The sequence below is a fragment of the Delphinus delphis genome, chromosome 10 (assembly GCF_949987515.2).
Source record: "Delphinus delphis chromosome 10, mDelDel1.2, whole genome shotgun sequence".
Classification (NCBI taxonomy): Eukaryota; Metazoa; Chordata; class Mammalia; order Artiodactyla; family Delphinidae; genus Delphinus; species Delphinus delphis.
Genome location: NC_082692.2, coordinates 96,838,575 through 96,855,666, shown reverse-complemented (window position 1 = coordinate 96,855,666; position 17,092 = coordinate 96,838,575). Strand labels below are relative to the sequence as shown.

Here is a 17,092-nt window from a genome sequence, read left to right as displayed (position 1 = left end):
TGGCCCCTCGGAAGTTTTCCCCCTAGGACTGTCTTGGTAGTTTTAGGCTCCTGAAGTGTAAAGTCACTACTCAAGTTTCTCCCGTTACCCATGGAGCTCTTGCTTGCGACTCTGGCCGTCTTGTCGTCTTTGCCGCCTTCTTCCCTCATAGCCATGCAATGGTGCAGCCCGGCCTCAGGTTGGGCACCATATTAGGACACGGCGAGGCGGAGGAGCCCTTCGATCCTTCCGGTTCTGCGCCCCCATCCTTTCTCCGGGCCCCTCCTACCTGCAGCCTTTGGGGCTCGACGGGACTAACAGCCCGGCAGAGAACCCGGCCGCCGAGCCCCGCCCCCTGGCGCCGGGCTGTTCCCTAGGGTCCGCGCGAGGCATACCCTCTCCACCCCACCTGCAGCGGGCTCGCTTGCTGCCCGCAAACCTCCATCCTCCGAAAGACACAGGGTCTGGCCCTCGCGTCTTTCCGCCCCCGCGTCAACTGCTGGGGCACCGCACATAGCCAGTTCCGGGGCGGTTGCTCGCACCGACCGGAACTCCCCGCCCCCTCCCGTGGCCGCGGGGCCGTGGGAGGCAGCAAGGAGGAGGTAGAGGGGGCGGAGGCCGCGGTAGGGTGTTCTTAGAGGACTGGGACCCTAAAGGCGGGACATTGGGGCGATCCATGGGTGGGGCCAGCCATTAACCAGCCCCACTTTTTCTGTGCCAGGCACTGAACTGAGCTCTTGACGGGCATCATCTCTTAATCCTCAGAACATCCCTGGGAGGTAGGTACTATTGTTACCCCATTTTACAGATTCAGACTAATTATGGGGAAACAGACTCAGGCTTCTTTTGCCCTATTTTACGGATGGAAAAACCGAGACTCAGGAGAGTTCATCAACATGTTCAGGGCTACATAAATAGAAATTGGTCAAGCCTGGGCTTGAATCCAGATATATCTGGCTTACCAGCCCACATATTTTACTATCAGGACAAAGAGAAGGGGCAGAGGTGGGGAGGGGTGAGACAAGGAGAGGCTGGGAGGCACAAAGAACATTAAGATAATAAGTATGCGATGCTTGGAACTCTGGGGCTTTGCAGAATTCAGGAAGAGTGGAACTGCAGGGAAGCGCATCAGGAAGACAAGCGTAGTATACCATGGCGGTTAGGGGCACAGACTCAAAACTATCTGGATTCAAATTGCATGTTGGTAAGCTTGGACATGAACACACACAGAGTCTCAGTTTCCTCATCTGTAAAATGGAGATAAGCATGGTCCCTGCTCATGGGGTTGGGTGAGGAATTCAATGAGAAGCCAGTAATGTGTCTGCACCTCACTTGGCACACAGTAGGTGCTCTACGAGTAAGAGCTGTGCCATCAACCTTGTCAATAGGTTACTGAAGCCTGACTTTCTCCTGGGTGGAAGGAGCCCTTGGGCTTTTCTTGTGCCACTTCCCCCCACCCCCCATCAGTGGTCCTTTCCTCTCCAGCTCCACAGCGTCCCCTATCCTGGGCCATGAGTGAGCTGAAGGACTGCCCCTTGCAGTTCCACGACTTCAAGTCTGTGGACCACCTGAAGGTCTGTCCCCGCTACACAGCAGTGTTGGCCCGCTCTGAGGATGATGGCATCGGTATCGAGGAGCTGGACACTCTGCAGCTGGAGCTTGAGACCCTGCTTTCTTCTGCCAGCCGACGCTTGCGGGTGCTTGAGGCCGAAACCCAGGTGATACCCCACAGAGGGTACATCACCAGGGATGGACTGTGACAAGTTATGGGTTAGCCTCATCTGCTGAGGCCTGGGTTACAGGAGCTTAGTGGGGAAGAGAGAGACCCAAACTGGGCTTGCGTGACATGGAAAATGTGCAAGAATGTGCATGATCCTCATACACTGCGAGATTTCTGATTCACTAAGCAACTAGTGACCCTCGCTCCCCACAATGTTCTGGGTCCTGTGCTAGTCACTAGAGGGAGGTAATTAGGACAGTTCTGGTCTTTGGGGAGTTTGCCAACTAAAGGGAAGGGGAGGTCAGACAAGTACCAGGAGAAGTGCTGTTGTGGTTAGGAGTACTGGGGGAACTGTAATGGGGAGGCCTGGATTTGAATCCTGACCTAAGCGCTTGCTAGCGTTGCTATTGCCAATGCTAAATTCCAACGCTTGCAAAAGTTACCTCCTGCCTCTGAGGATCAGTTCTCCATCTGCCAAGTGGGCTGGATAATAGGAGCTACCTCAGAGCTTTTGTGAGAATTAAAAAGACTTTTTGCAAAGGCTCAGCCCAACGTCTCACACTAAATAAGCATGTCAAACATTATTTACTCGTATGACTCTCATTATTTCTATTTATGGCATAAATATTCTCTGAGCCCTGGGTGCCAGGTGCTATGCCAGATCCTGGGGACCAGAGATGGTTAAGATGAACTTCCTGGTCTCCAATAGCTTATAATCTTCTTGAAGAGACAAAGTATTCTGTTTATTCTAGTTATGACCAAACAACATGATTGGGCCTACAGTGGAGGTACGAAGTACCAGATACTCATAGAGGAAGAAGATGCCATTTTAACTGGACTTCAGAAGATGAATAAAATTAACTTGTGGTCCCTGGGAATCCACTGAAGCTTTTTGAGCAGGGCTGTGGCACAATCAGTTGTATTTTAGCATCTAAGAAGCTGGATAACTGATTCAGAAAAGGCTTCCCAGTTGTGGTGACATTTGAAGTAAAGGTTTGCTGGGAGGCATGCTTGCTTCCACCAGAAAGTTACCACCAGCGTATTTTCCTAGGGCTAATGTGCACTGAGATGTGATCTACTTGTTTGAACTGCTGAATGCTGTGTGACCAGCTTGGGTGCTACAGAGGTGAATCGATACAGACAAACAAGTGAATGGAATGATGAGAAATATATGAATAAAATCCTGTGAGATGGGCACAGAAAAGGAGCTGAGTTTTGCAGTATGAGTAGGCATTTGCTGGATAAAAAGGGGAGGGGGAGAGACGGCGCCTTCTTGAGTTCTAGATCCTTATTTTTCACCGGGAGACAGAGTTGTCCTGTGTCTTCCCTTCTCCCCCTCAGTGACAGTCTCTGTGAATTTCAGATCCTCACCGACTGGCAAGATAAGAAAGGTGACCGACGATTCCTGAAGCTGGGTCGAGACCATGAGCTTGGTGCTCCCCCCAAACATGGGAAGCCCAAGAAGCAGAAACTGGAAGGGAAGGCGGGACATGGGCCGGGCCCTGGCCCTGGGCGACCCAAATCCAAAAACCTTCAGCCCAAGATCCAGGAATATGAATTCACTGATGACCCAATTGACGTGCCACGTATCCCCAAGAATGACGCCCCCAACAGGTTCTGGGCCAGGGGACATAAATGGGCCTTGGGATTTGGGTACTGGAGGCTGTGGAAGGGTCCGGGGGTTAGGCTGGTGGGGCAGGGAGCACCCCGTCAGGCTTTGCTTCTCTCTGCAGATTCTGGGCTTCGGTGGAGCCCTACTGTGCCGACATCACCAGTGAGGAGGTGCGCACGCTAGAGGAGCTACTGAAACCCCCAGAAGATGAGGCTGAACATTACAAGGTAGAAACCCCAGGCCTAGATAGACGTGATGGAGAACAAGAAGGCTCAGAGGTGCCTCAGAATCAGAGATCGCAGTGCTGTACATCATCTTCTTTCCCTGCCCTGCCTAGCCTCCCATCTGTTCCATTAACCCACCCAGACACCCAAGTTCTAACTCTCAGCTTCCTCCCTTCTGCCCCATCCAAATGGTCACCACGTCCTAAGACACCTTCTTCAGTGAGATCCTCCCTTTTTCTCTCATCGCCATCCCCTCTGCTTTGGCTCAAGCCTTCACCAGCTTTTACCTTAACAGCCTCTTAACACTTTCTTCCCTCCAGAGCAGGGGTCCCCAACCCCGGGGCCGTGGACCGGTAGCGGGCCGCAGCCAGTTAGGAACTGGGCCGCACAGCAGGAGGTGAGCAGCGGGCGAGCGAAGCTTCATCTGCCGCTCCCCCATTGCTGACGTCACCGCCTGAGCCACCCCCCCAGCCCCCCACCCTGGTCCATGGAAAAACTGTCTTCCACGAAACCGGTCCTGGTGCCAAAAAGCTTGGGGACTGCTGCTCTAGGGGGATTCTCTTTTTTTTAATATATGAAAATTTATTTTTTTATGATGAAAATAAAAAAGGTTCCATTAAAGAAAATGTAGAAAATACAGAAAAGTGTTGGTGGGAAATTCTCCCATAGCTCAGCTGTCATGTTCGGATGTGCTCATGACATGGCCTCCCCTGGCTCCCGTTACCTACAGAATCGAGTCCAAGCATCTCAGCCCTTGGTGGCACAGCCCCAGTGCCCCTCTCCAGTTTCCTTGGCCACACTCCCTCTCCACTGCTGTATTTATCAGCCCCCACAAGCACCTTGCCCTCACTCCAGGGTCCTTGCTGGTCTCTGGGCCTCTGCACATGCCCTTCTCCCCTTGGCAAACTAACACCCTTCGAGCCCCTGATCGCATGTTACCGCCACCAAAATGGCTTTACAGATTCCCCAGCAGAAGGTTGGTCGGTCTTGTGTGCGCCACAGCACCTTGACCTACCTCTGTCACTTCACTTGTCTGAATTTTTTAAAAATTTATCTGAAAAGGTAATCCATACAGGCAGTAACAAGTTCAAGCAATGCGAAAGATATTTTCCTCTCACTTCTGACCCTAGGATCTATAGTTCTCTCTAGAGATAACAGCTGTCAACGGAAAAGGTCCATGTACACGCACCATTCTGCACCTTACATCTTGGAAATTGTTCTGTATTGCCGTCTGTGTGTTTCAGTTCCGTACGTACCTGGCTTCCTTACTAGACTGTGAGTGTAGAGATTTTATCTCCTTTATCTCTTCTCACCTGTACCAGGCTCAGGCCTTGGCCCTGGGCTAGGTACTTGGGAAGACAGGTAAATGGAGCAATGAGGGATGAACGAAGAGCCTGTTGGCAGTCCCAAGCGCGCAGAGAGCCCCTGACACCCCAGGCACGACTGGCCTGTATTTACTGCTTTGGGACCGGATGGGATGTCTCCCACAGATCCCGCCCCTGGGGAAGCACTACTCCCAGCGCTGGGCACAGGAGGACCTGCTGGAGGAGCAGAAGGACGGGGCCCGGGCAGCAGCCGTGGCTGACAAGAAGAAAGGCCTCATGGGGCCACTGACTGAACTGGACACGAAAGGTAGGCCCCTCACCTCCCTGCCCACCCCAGGCCAGGACTTGAGTTCCTAGCACTTCAGCACACATGTCCATCCCTTCTCTACCCGATTCAGATGTGGATGCCCTGCTGAAGAAGTCTGAGGCCCAGCACGAGCAGCCAGAAGACGGGTGCCCCTTTGGTGCCCTGACGCAGCGACTCCTGCAGGCCTTGGTGGAGGTGAGCACCCCAACCCAAAACAAGAACTGTATTCACTGTTTCAATGTTTAATTTTTTATTGTTTATTGAAGTACATTATACATTTAGAAAGGTACATAGGTCATAAATGTACAGCTTGATCAGTTTTCACAAATGAGCACACTTACAGCCCCAGGACCACAAAAGAAAACATCATCAGTATTCTTGAAGGCCCTCTCATGCCCCTCCCAGTTTTTAACCTGCCCCCAAGGTAGCTGCTACTCCACAGTTACTTTTGCTGAGCGTTGGCTGAAGGCCCCGTGCAAGGGGCTTTCCACACATCCTCTCGTTGGAGGCAAAGACAGTGGTTAACCCCATGTTACACCCAACAAGGTCGAGGCTCAAAAAAGGGAACTGTTTGCTTGAGGTCACACAGCTAATACACAGAAGCAGGACTCAAACCCCAGGTTCAGGGTCCCTTTCTTTATGCCTGCTGGCTGCCCTTAGGCATATCTCTTCATCTCTTGAGCCTCAGTTTCCTGGCTGTCTCAAACACGATAGCGTCTTTCTGGGCACACGTTCCAGGTTGGCTGAGGTGGGGGCAGGGGGACATCTCCGTTCCACACCATCAGACGGGGACCCCACGTATGCTGGCTTTGCTGTCTTAAACATGCACTCTGCACAAGGTCACTCCAAGTGTGATTGCCACTCCAAGCCCACAGAAAAAGAGCAAAGAGGAGTGTGTGAAGGCCGTGGCCAGCTGTGGCTCTTATCTCTTCTAATCACTTTCCACTGGAGAGAGTTTGTCAGATGACCACCCCTGACTGCAGAGGAGGCTGGGAAGTGTGGTGTATCTGGGCAGCCATAAGCCCAGCTACTGTGGAAGAAAGGCAAGAATGGCTTTTGGACAGCTGGTAGCCTCTGCTGCAGCATGCTTAGCGCAGCGCCTGGTGCATTGCAAACGGTTAATATACCTTAGCTCTCTCATTACCATTGTTGAGTGTTACCGTCACTCTTCTGTGTTCCCTTCTTTTGGTATCAGTACAAAATAAAGAATTTTTAAAATGATCAAAGTTTTTTAGAGTCGGTTTGGGAAGACTTCCCACAGCGGGTGGGATGAGAAAAATAAAAAGATATTTCTGGTATGTGAAGACTGTCCGTGTAGGACAGAGGGGGGCAGGAAAATGGTAATACTGTAGCTCTTTCTCCCTGCATGCATTTCTGTGCTCTTCTAGGAAAATATTATTTCCCCCATGGAGGACTCTCCTATTCCGGACATGTCTGGAAAAGAATCAGGGGCTGATGGGGCAAGCACCTCTCCCCGCAATCAGAATAAACCCTTCAGGTGAGTGACATCCTGTCCATGCCTCACAGTCTGGCCTCTGCTTCTGTTGACTTTTGTCCATCCCAGCATGGGTGGTCTTCATTAATAGAGAGACTGAGGACATTTTGATAAAGACCAATAGAAGTCAGATGTGCGTGCTGGGCCAGGATTTCCACATGCACAGGCTTAGTACAGGGTTTTCATCATGGCCCTGTTCTTACTGTAAACAACCTAAATGTCCACCTGGAGGAGACTGGTTGGCTAAATTGTCGTAACTCCATCTGATGAAATAACTTGCAACTATTAATCACACTAGAGAAATATAACTGACACGCAAAGATGTAAACGATAGAGTGATAAGTGGAAACTGTCAGTTGTAGCACAATACAGACAATATGATCCTATTTTTACTTAAGATATATTTAAATGTTGGTACATGGCGGGGAAAAGCTAAAATAATACATTAAAAAAGTGGGAATAATATGTAACACAATCTGGAATACGTATAGTATTTACATAAGAACATAAAATACATATTTTTATGTATATAACGTAATGTGGTAAGAAGATGGTAACATATATAATAGTAACAGGTAACAAAATAGTGATTCTCTTTGGGTCGTTAGCATTGTAGGTTTTTCTGTATTTTATGTTACATAGCGTATCGATATATGTTGCGTATGTTTACAACAAGACCAGATGTGTCTGTCTCTATATTTTTATGTGTAGATAGATAGAGAGACAGTGCTCAAAGAGAAAGGAAGGTGTTCACTAACCTTGGGCACCTCAGAGCGGTCCCCCTTGCAGGCTGGCCCTTGAGCTGAGCACTGCCTTTGCCTGCAGTGTGCCGCATACCAAGTCCCTGGAGAGCCGCATCAAGGAGGAGCTGATCGCCCAGGGCCTGCTGGAATCTGAGGACCGCCCTGCAGAGGACTCGGAGGACGAAGTTCTGGCGGAGCTGCGCAAACGGCAGGCCGAGCTGAAAGCGCTCAGTGCCCACAACCGCACCAAGAAGCACGACCTGCTGAGGTGAGTGTGGACAGGATGCCCGGGCCAGGGCGTGGCCAGCGAGGCCTTGGCCATGCTGGTGACCTTCCGGGAGCTTTACGACAGGCTTTCCAAACCCAGCAGGGCCTCTAAATCACCCGGAGGGCTTTGAAAAAAATGTCAGTGCCGGGCACCACCCCACTGGTTTTGTCTCAAACAGATTCTTATTCCACAGACTACAGCTCAGGCATCTGTGACTTGTTTATTCACTTCTAATTGTGGTAACAACAAATAACACAAAATTTACCCTCTAAACCATTTTCAAGTGTACGGTTCAGTGGTGTTAACTGTATTCGCATTGTTGTGTGGTTTACTTTTAAGTCTTTCCATGCTTAACTTTCTTTCTCCCCCAGAGTTTTATTGTGAAAAATTTCATACACACAGAAACTCTGACAGAGTAGTACAGTAAACACCAGTATACTCTCCACCTCAGTTTATCAACTGTTAACATTTTCTTGAGCATCTGTGATTACTACCAGCCCCTTACCAGGAACTGACCAGTGTTTTCGTGCGATGTCATTCATTTTCTATTCATTCCCATCCATCTTGCCCTGCACTCCTCACAACAAGGGTGCAGGTGGTATCTGTAGGGAGATCATGGTAGTGGCTACCCTTTTCTTGGGAAGATAGAGAAGCAGCCCAACTAAGTCCCCTTGCTCCTCGTAGGCAGGTGCTGTGTCTCCGCCTCACAGAGCCCCAGCAGACCAGGGCACGCTCGTTCACTTGGCCACCTCTGCCTGTCTCTTAGACGTTGTGCTGGGTTAGGAAGAGAGGCAGGGCAAAGGGCTTGCAGTCACCACGTGAGTGGCTGGTAAAGACGTGCATCATTAGAAGGAGAAGTTGCTGGCAAGCTGCTAGGGTATTTAAGGATGAGGGTATACTGAGTGCCTACCGTGTACCAGGGGCTTTATGTACACCCTCTTACTTAATCTCTGCTATAGCCCAGGGAGTAGGTGGTAGTGTTCCCTGTTTACCAAATAAGGAAATGAAGGCCCAGTGAAATGAGTGCTCTGCTGAAGGTCACACAGCCAATAAACAGCTAAGCTGTGACTGAAGCCCAAGACTGAATCCAGAGCCTCTTTCTAGTTCCCTTTCAAGGGCTAGAAGAGGAAAATACAGATGAAGGAGTACTGAGGAAGGGAGGGGGACGGGAGAGAGAGAGAGGTGGGGATGTGCAGCTACAGAAGTAATGGGCAGTGAAGGAACTAGCTTGGCTATCAGAAGGCCAGCGTGCAGCCCTCAGCCCTGCATGGGTAGCTGCAGGGCCTTAAGCAAGGCATCTCCTGCCCTGAGCAGCAGCTTCCCCTTCTGAAAACAGGTTGGACTAGATAGATCTCTAAGTGACCTTCCAGCTCCACCATGAATTGAATTTATAGGTCAGGTTCCATTCGGAGGGGTCAGTTTGGTATCTCACTCACCTCCTGTAGACCTCAGGCTGTCTAGACCCTTAGGTTGCTCTGGAATTTGGTTGCTGAAGTAAAAGCAGGTCTTCTGCTGGCACCAGAACACTTTTTTTTTTAAATTAATTTATTTCATTTATTTATTTTTGGCCGCATTGGGTCTTCGTTGCTGTGCACGGGCTTTCTCTAGTTGCAGAGAGCTGGGGCTACTCTTCATTGCGGTGGCTTCTCTTGTTGCAGAGCACGGGCTCTAGAGCGCAGGCTCAGTAGTTGTGGTGCACGGGCTTAGTTGCTCCACAGCATGTGGGATCTTCGCGGACCAGGGCTCGAACCCGTGTCCCCTGCATTGGCAGGTGGATTCTTAACCACTGCGCCACCAGGGAAGCCCCCAGAACACCTTTTAAAGAATATTGTTTGGAGGAAGCCTGCCTTGATTCAGATCTCCTCCTCACTAGTTGTGGGATCTTGGGGCATTTCTTATCCTCCTTGAGCCTCAGTTTCCTCACTGGTAACATAGGAATAATAGTACCTACCTCACAAGGTTGTTAGGATTAACTGAGCTGATATTTTTGAAGAGGTAGTACCTGGCACAGGGCACCATGTAAGCGTGGCTCAATAACTTTGCTATTTGGTATGAAATGGTCCACAGGAGTGGCAGCCCTGGGTAGTGGGGTGGGCTCAGTCTGGAACAGGGAGGAGCCCTATTCTGGTGGGCTTCCCATGGCACCTGGCCGGCTGGTCCCCACAGGCTGGCAAAGGAGGAGGTGAGTCGGCAGGAGCTGAGGCAGCGGGTCCGCATGGCAGACAATGAGGTCATGGACGCATTCCGCAAGATCATGGCTGCCCGGCAGAAGAAGCGGACGCCCACCAAGAAGGAGAAGGACCAGGCCTGGAAGACTCTGAAGGAGCGTGAGAGCATCCTAAAGCTGCTGGACGGGTAGCTCTCACCCCTGCCTCAGGCTGCCTCCCCCCGGCTTGGGAGGGGGAGGCCCATTTCCTTCTTTGGGCTGCCAGAAGCCTCAGCCTGTGGCTGCCTGTCTAATGGCGACAGTCTCTAGAAGCTGTGACCCTTCTCTGAGGTCTTTTGGCCCAGCTCTGTACAGCCAGGACACGAGAGGCCCTGCTGGGCTGGCCTGGGGCCCAGTCTCTGCTTGGTCCCCCAAGATGGGGGGGCTTCATTTCTGGGTTGTCCTCGTCCCCCTCTTCACCATCTCCCACTCCCCTACCCCTTTCACCCTCAAGGACTTCTCCCTTGTGGTTTTGTAAAGTACCAACTTAAGAATAAAGTGACTGGTGTGGTTTTTTTTAAAAAGCATCCAGAATCTTTGTCTGTTATTGTGGGGTAGAAAGGAACTTGTGTGGGTGGCATAGTTTAGGAGGGCATGCTTGAGGGCTCTCAGCCTGTGGCCACTCGCCTAGGTCATTCGTTCAGGGAGAACGTTCTGAAGATACTTGTGGCCACAGGTAACAGAACACCCCAGCTCAAGGTGGTTTAACAAGGAAGTGTGTTAGCTAGGGGTTTGGTGGTCCTGGGGCAGCGTGGCACCCAGGGTTAGCCAATCTCCAGCAACTCAACAAGGCCATCAAGGGTCCAGGTGTCTCCACACTCCCACGGTGTCAGCTTTTGCCTAAAGTAGGTTCCCTTCCAGCTGTGCAGTGGCAGCCAGTAGCAGTTGATGGACGCCAAATGCTTCCTCATTTCTGTCCAGCACGAGAGAGGGCAGGAAGGCGCCAGCTGGCTTCCATGCCCACCCAAAAGAGCAAGAAGCCTTTCGCAGACACCCTTGTGTCTCACCAGCCCAAACTAGGTCCTACGTGCCCATTTTTGAACCACTCACTGGCAAGGGATGACTCTAATGGGTTTAAACGACTCTCCGTGAAAATGGAATCAGCTTCCCCACTAAGCCTAAGGCAGTGGGGAGACAAGGTGGAACCCGACAAAGATCTGAAGAGGAAGGGGAAATGGATGCTGGATAGGCCACCAAGAGCGTGCCTTCCACAGCCCCGGTTAGGAAGCTAGGCCTGGGAGTCACAGATGAATAAATACACTCTCGTCCCTGCCTCCAGTTGTTCCCAAACTATGGTGTCAGAGAGTCGGAGAATAATTTGCAATTTACTGTGGGAAGGTTGAGGTCCACGTGGAGGAGGGGAGGGGAAGCTTCCCTGAGGAACTGACCTATGAACTGAACCGTAGAGAAGGATGGCCAGGACGGCCAACATTCTTGTGTGCCCAGCACCTCTCCTATTGGAGAACTGTCCCCTCCCCACTCCATGTAGCTCTGTGGGGCTGTCAAACTCGTGGATACATGGCCCTAGCTTGGCCAATCTCAGTCCACCATCCCTCTAGCCACAGTGATTGATCCAAAGAGTGGGCATGTGACCCAAGCTGGGCCAATCAGAGGCCTACCATAAGATTGCTCTATGGATGTGGAAAGAAAGGAGGATTTCTCTTCCTTTATATGAAAAACTATAAAATACAAGCTTGAACCACCCAGTAACCCATTTTCCTGCCACATGGAAGAGTCTGCCTGAGAATAAAGCCAATACAGAGGAGCAGAGCCAGGAGATGGAGAAGACAGAGCACTCATGATGTACCTGGAGGCCTGGATCCTCCGTTAGAGTTCAGCTATATCCACCCACAAATGCTTCTTTTGGCTTAAGCTAGTTTACTTTGGAGGTGTTATCTGTCAACTGAAGAAGACCTAATAAAAGCGGATTTTGGCAAAAAGAAGGGTGGAGTAGGGTCCTTCAAGAAATGACAGCGTGAGGATCTGCCTCCTGCTACGTGGCGGTGGGGGAGGGGTGAGGGTCGGGGGGCACGGCTGCAGATTTTCAGTGACCCACTGACCCTAGCTTGTGTACAGTCTTCTCAGAAAAAACACCCACACTTAATTTCTGAAATTAAGTGCTCAGTAAATTCAGTCCTTTACAAGGCACTGTTCAACTCGTTAAGCTACTGAATCTTCTCAACTATCCCTCATGGTAGGAACTAATAACATCCCATTCACAGATAAGGAAGCTAAGTCAGGAGTTTACATGTGTTGCTTGCTCAAACAATTGATTAGTGGTCGAGCCAGGTTTCAAGCTCAGTTCATCTGACTTGCGCACAGAGCCTCTTTATTACACAGTGCATCAGGGCCCCACTTCCTTATAGTCTGTGAATGGTACTTCCAGGCTCAGGCAGTGCACAACCTGTGCAACCATACATGGCAGCCCTGCCTACAGACCCCCTGTTCTTAATTCACTACTCATTTCCATGTCCATTAGACCAGACCATAAGTATGGTAGGCGTTGTTAATAGAGTGTTCCAGGAACAGAGACAGATTTGTGGAGGAGGTAGGATGGCAGCTGAGGTCCCAAAATTAGGTAGAATTGTGAGAGAGGAAGGTAGATATAATAAATAGAAGGAAAAACCCTAGAAGAGTGACTGGGCCTGATTCATTAGGGGAAAAACTTAACTTTCTTATCAGTTGTGAGAATTCTAGTTATTCTAGTTATTCTCTATTGTACACCTACTATCTGCCTAGTACTGTGCTGGGCCCTTTACTCCCATGTCTTATTTGATGCTCACCACACATCTGCAAGGTGAGTAGTAACATCCCTACCCTGCAGAGGAGGACATCAAGGCTAAAAAAGGTTCACTGCCTTCTGAGGCTACACAGCCTTGGTGCAGGAACAGTTACCACCATGATAGCACCATCCCTGGCAGAGTTGACAACCGCAGCAGGACAGGGAGTCCCTTCTTATGGCCATACCCATGTCCGCTGGAGCCAAAGAAGGCTTCCTTTATGGGGTTTGGAGAAAGCTGGGTTCCCTGTGATGAGGGGGAGATTAGTTCCAGCACCTCAAGGTTCCAATTTTATTTGTTTATTATTTTATTTTTTGGCCGACCCCACGGCTTGCAGGATCTTAGTTCCCTGACCAGGGATTGAAACTGGCCCCAGCAGTGGAAGTGTGGAGTCCTAACGACTGGACCTCCAGGGAATTCCCTAGGCTCCAATTTTAATTTGAAACAATATTGACACTTTATCACCAGTTTGGTGAAAAAGTCTTTTGTGTCTTGGCCCTGAAAATCATCCACCAGCATTGTTTACCAGAGTCCCAAATGCCTTACAACTGACTTTCAGAAACACCAGGGTGAGTGAGAACAGGATTGGGTAGAGATTAAGCCCTGGCATAGGGAACATGACGCAGCATGGGTCCCCAGGCCAGTTCTGGGGAACTGACTGTTAGATGCTGGGTCCCAGGTGACTTCTGGTAAGAAGGAAGCAATGGGAGACTTCCCTGGTGGCACAGTGGTTAAGAATCTGCCTGCCAATGCAGGGGACACGGGTTCAAGCCCTGGTCCAGGAAGATCCCACATGCCGTGGAGCAACTAAGCCCACGAGCCACAACTACTGAGCTCATATGCCACAACTACTGAAGCCCACGTGCCTAGAGCCCACACTCCTCAACAAGAGAAGTCACCGCAATGAGAACCTGGTGGCCTAGTGGTTAGGATTCTGGGCTTTCACTGCCGTGGCCTGGGTTCAATCCCTGGTGGGTGAACTGAGATCCTAAAGGCCACAGGGCACAGCCGAAAAAAAAAAAAAAAAAAAAGGAATGGCTGGAACTTTGTGGAAAAATGGTCAGAGGGTAAATTCCTTTCCTGATCTGTGACTGAGGACTCAAAGGAGAGAACTAAGCACAAATGGATCATAACTCACTTGTTCGTGTATTAACTCACTCATCATTTCTTCTCTTCACTCACCTCATTGATTTATTCACTCCATCTACCTGCCTCCTTTTCCTCATTCATACTTTTGTTTCCTTACTCAGTGACCCTGTTACCGTGGCTAAGAGCTACGTAGGTGACTAAGGCTTCAGAGAAGGGAAGGCAGCTGGGCAGAAAACCAACACACAAGGCAATAAAAGCAATAATAGAAGAATGTACAAAATGTGTAGGGACCTGGGACAGAGAATGGTTTAACAACAGCTTAGAGGGTCAGGAAAGCCTTCGGGGAGGATGTGGAAAGGAGGTTGCCGATCAGAAGATACTCCAGACAAAAGGAACAGCAAGGCACAAAGGTGCGAACAGCTTGCCTGCTTAGAGAGACGTGAGAACTTCAGTGTGACTGGAGCCCTGGGTGTGTGGAGGGGGAGGGAAAGATGAGAGATGAGGCGGAAAGTAGGTTGAGACCAGGCTGGAATAGCCTTTGGATGGCAGGTTAAGGAGCACTGGTTTTATTCTTGAGGTCAAGGGTTCTCAAAGTGTGGTTCCTGAACCAGCAACATCAGCATCACCTGAGAACTTAATAAAGATGCAAATTCTCAGGGCCCAGACCTACCCAGTCAGTAGGGCTGCAGGCGGGGCCCAGCTGGCTCTGTTTTAGCACGCCCTCCAGCTGATTCCTAATGCATTGTACAGTTTGGGCATCACTTTCCTAGGTAGTATAGAGCCAGGGTTGGTTTGTGACCAGGGCAGTGCCATAATAACACTCTGAAGTGGAAAGTACTCTGATAGCAGCATGGAAGCTATACTGAATAGAGGGGGTGAGGCTGCAATTGGGGCAGACGAGAGTGCAATCATGTGCAAAGTAATACATCTCAGGGACTTCCCTGGTGGCACAGTGGTTAAGAATCCACCTGCCAATGCAGGGGACACAGGTCCGAGCCCTGGTCCAGGAAGATTTCACATGCCTCGGAGCAACTAAGCCCGTGTGCCACAACTACTGAAGCCCGCGCGCCTAGAGCCTGTGCTCCACAACAAGAGAAGCCACTGCAATGAGAAGCCCGCGCACCGCAACGAAGAGTAGCCCCCGCTAACTGCAACTAGAGAAAAGCCCACGTGCAGCAACCAAGGCCCAACACAGCTGATAAGTAAATAAATAGTTTTTAAAAAGTGTCTTTAAGAAACAAAAGAAGAAAGAAATACATCTGAGATAGGGCTTCCCTGGTGGCGCAGTGGTTAAGAATCCGCCTGCCAATGCAGGGGACACGGGTTCAAGCCCTGGTCCGGGAAGATCCCACATGTCACGGAGCAACTAAGCCCACCCAGCACAACTACTGAGCCTGCGCTCTAGAGCCCATGAGCCACAACTACTGAGCCTGCGTGCCACAACTGCTGAAGCCCATGTGCCTAGAGCGCATGCTCTGCAACAAGAGAAGCCACCGCAATAAGACCGCGCACTGCAATGAAGAGTAGCCCCTACTCGCCGCAGCTAGAGAAAGACTGCACAGCTACAAAGACCCAACACAGCCATAAATAAGTAAGTTAGTAAATAAATAAATAAAAGAAAGAAATACATCTGAGGTGGCGGATGTGGCAGAAACTGGTAGATGTCCTTCCAAATCTGTTCTCCCTTTCTTCTATAGTAACAGAACTCCTGATTTTTAGCTGGACATGTTTCTCTGAAAGACTAAATATCCCAGCCTCCTTTGCAGTTAGGTGTGATCACGTAACCGAGTTTTGGCTGACAGGATGTGAGTGGAAGAGATGTGTGTCACTATGAGGTCTTTTTTTTTTTTGCGGTACGTGGGCATCTCACTGCTGTGGCCTCTCCCATTGTGGAGCACAGGCTCCGGACACGCAGGCTCAGTGGCCATGGCTCACGGGCCCAGCCGCTCCGCGGCATGTGGGATCTTCCCGGACCGGGGCACGAACCCATGTCCCCTGCATCAGCAGGTGGACTCCCAACCACTGCGCCACCAAGGAAGCCCCACTATGAGGTCTTGAGTGCCAGTGCGTGTGCCCTCCATGTCCCCCGCTTCCCCTGGCTGGGATGAGGCATGGTGGCCACCCATCTTGAAACATGTGGTCAAAGACACCATAGGAACAGCTGAGCAACAAGATAAGAAGCTAGGTTCCCTCGTAGTAATCGTACCAGCCTGAGACTGCTGTGGCCAGATGGTTATATACTTCTATTTTATTTAAGTCACAATTATTTTGGGTGTCTCTTAGAGAAACCAAACCTATATTCTAGTTGATACAGTGAGTAGCTGGCATGCCAAGCCCTCTTTTCAAACTATACCTGTTTCCTTCTCTTCCCTTCTTCTCCTCTTTCTTTTTCAAAAGAATTTGAGAAAACTTATAACTGAGGGTGTGTCTCATAAGTTTCATAAAACACAAATATAAAGTTAAGCCCATCTGATTTAATGGAGTTGCTGTCATTAAGCATTAGATTTAGCTTTGAGCTTCCTGGAAGCTAAGACGAAAAATGGAAAGGAAATATGATGAATCAGTCTCAGAACATTTGATATCAGAGTAAAGGGCATCTCCCAGTTTTCAGGACAAAAATTCTAATAATTTGTCATGCTGGAGAAATTTCTCAACTAGAGTCATATGTTGATAAGATTCTCCATAAATTTGGCAGCAAAAGGAGACTGAGTTTCACATGGTGATTTCTTATCACAAGCTTTGATGAAAGCTCAGGGCCTGTTGTTAAAACAACTCTGGGAGGACGGTTATGCAAGGGACAAAGCTAGGGTGATGCTCAGCACTGTACATGAATTTGATCCTCTCAACAACCTATGTCAAAGCAGGTAATATTATTACACTTATTTTACAGATGAGGAAACTAGGATACAGAAAGGGGAATGGCCAGATCAGAGAGTTGGTGGTGAGCCAGTTTTGTAAGGCAGGTCTTAGACTCCAGAGGCCCTTTTTACACGTCCCTCTCTAGGGCCTACCAGCACCCTCACATACAAAATTGTAGGTATTGTGGGTTGAGAATCAGAGAAAAGCACAAGAATCATTGCCCCAGACGGAGGGCAGGAGGGAAGATGGCAGAGTAGAAGGACGTGCGCTCACTCCCTCTTGCGAGAGCACTCGAATCACAACTAACTGCTCAACAATCATCGACAGCAAGACACTGGAACTCACCAAAAAAGATACCCCACATCCAAAGACAAAGGAGAAGCCACAATGAGACAGTAAGAGGGGCGCAATCACAATACACTCAAATCCCATAACTGCTGAGTGGGTGACTCACAAACTGGAGAACACTTATACTACATAAGTCC

General features: G+C 49.9%; 1 protein-coding gene across 3 annotated transcripts; it reads left to right on the top strand.

Moving 5' to 3' along the window:
- Positions 1 to 91: 91 nt before the first annotated feature.
- TADA3 (transcriptional adaptor 3) lies at positions 92 to 10,406 on the top strand. Of its 3 annotated transcripts, none has more exons than XM_060023014.1 (10): positions 92 to 357; positions 701 to 758; positions 1,465 to 1,697; positions 3,063 to 3,313; positions 3,433 to 3,538; positions 5,026 to 5,167; positions 5,259 to 5,362; positions 6,556 to 6,665; positions 7,452 to 7,673; positions 9,840 to 10,406. In XM_060023014.1, exons 3-10 carry the CDS (start codon positions 1,491 to 1,493, stop codon positions 10,030 to 10,032), a joined length of 1,335 nt encoding a protein of 444 aa, XP_059878997.1. In that variant the 5' UTR covers positions 92 to 357; positions 701 to 758; positions 1,465 to 1,490; the 3' UTR covers positions 10,033 to 10,406. The 3 variants fall into 3 exon arrangements, with proteins under 3 accessions (XP_059878997.1, XP_059878998.1, XP_059878996.1); XM_060023015.1 differs by having other exon boundaries at positions 92 to 581; positions 7,488 to 7,673; XM_060023013.1 differs by having other exon boundaries at positions 92 to 581.
- The last annotated feature ends 6,686 nt before the right edge of the window (positions 10,407 to 17,092 follow it).

Coding starts and splice junctions, on each gene's coding strand:
- TADA3 (XM_060023014.1), top strand. CDS start 1,491: ATGAGTGAGCTGAAGGACTGCCCCTTGCAGTTCCACGACTTCAAGTCT. Junction 3,314..3,432: donor AAGAATGACGCCCCCAACAG/GTTCTGGGCCAG, acceptor TTCTCTCTGCAG/ATTCTGGGCTTCGGTGGAGC. Junction 5,168..5,258: donor GACTGAACTGGACACGAAAG/GTAGGCCCCTCA, acceptor TACCCGATTCAG/ATGTGGATGCCCTGCTGAAG.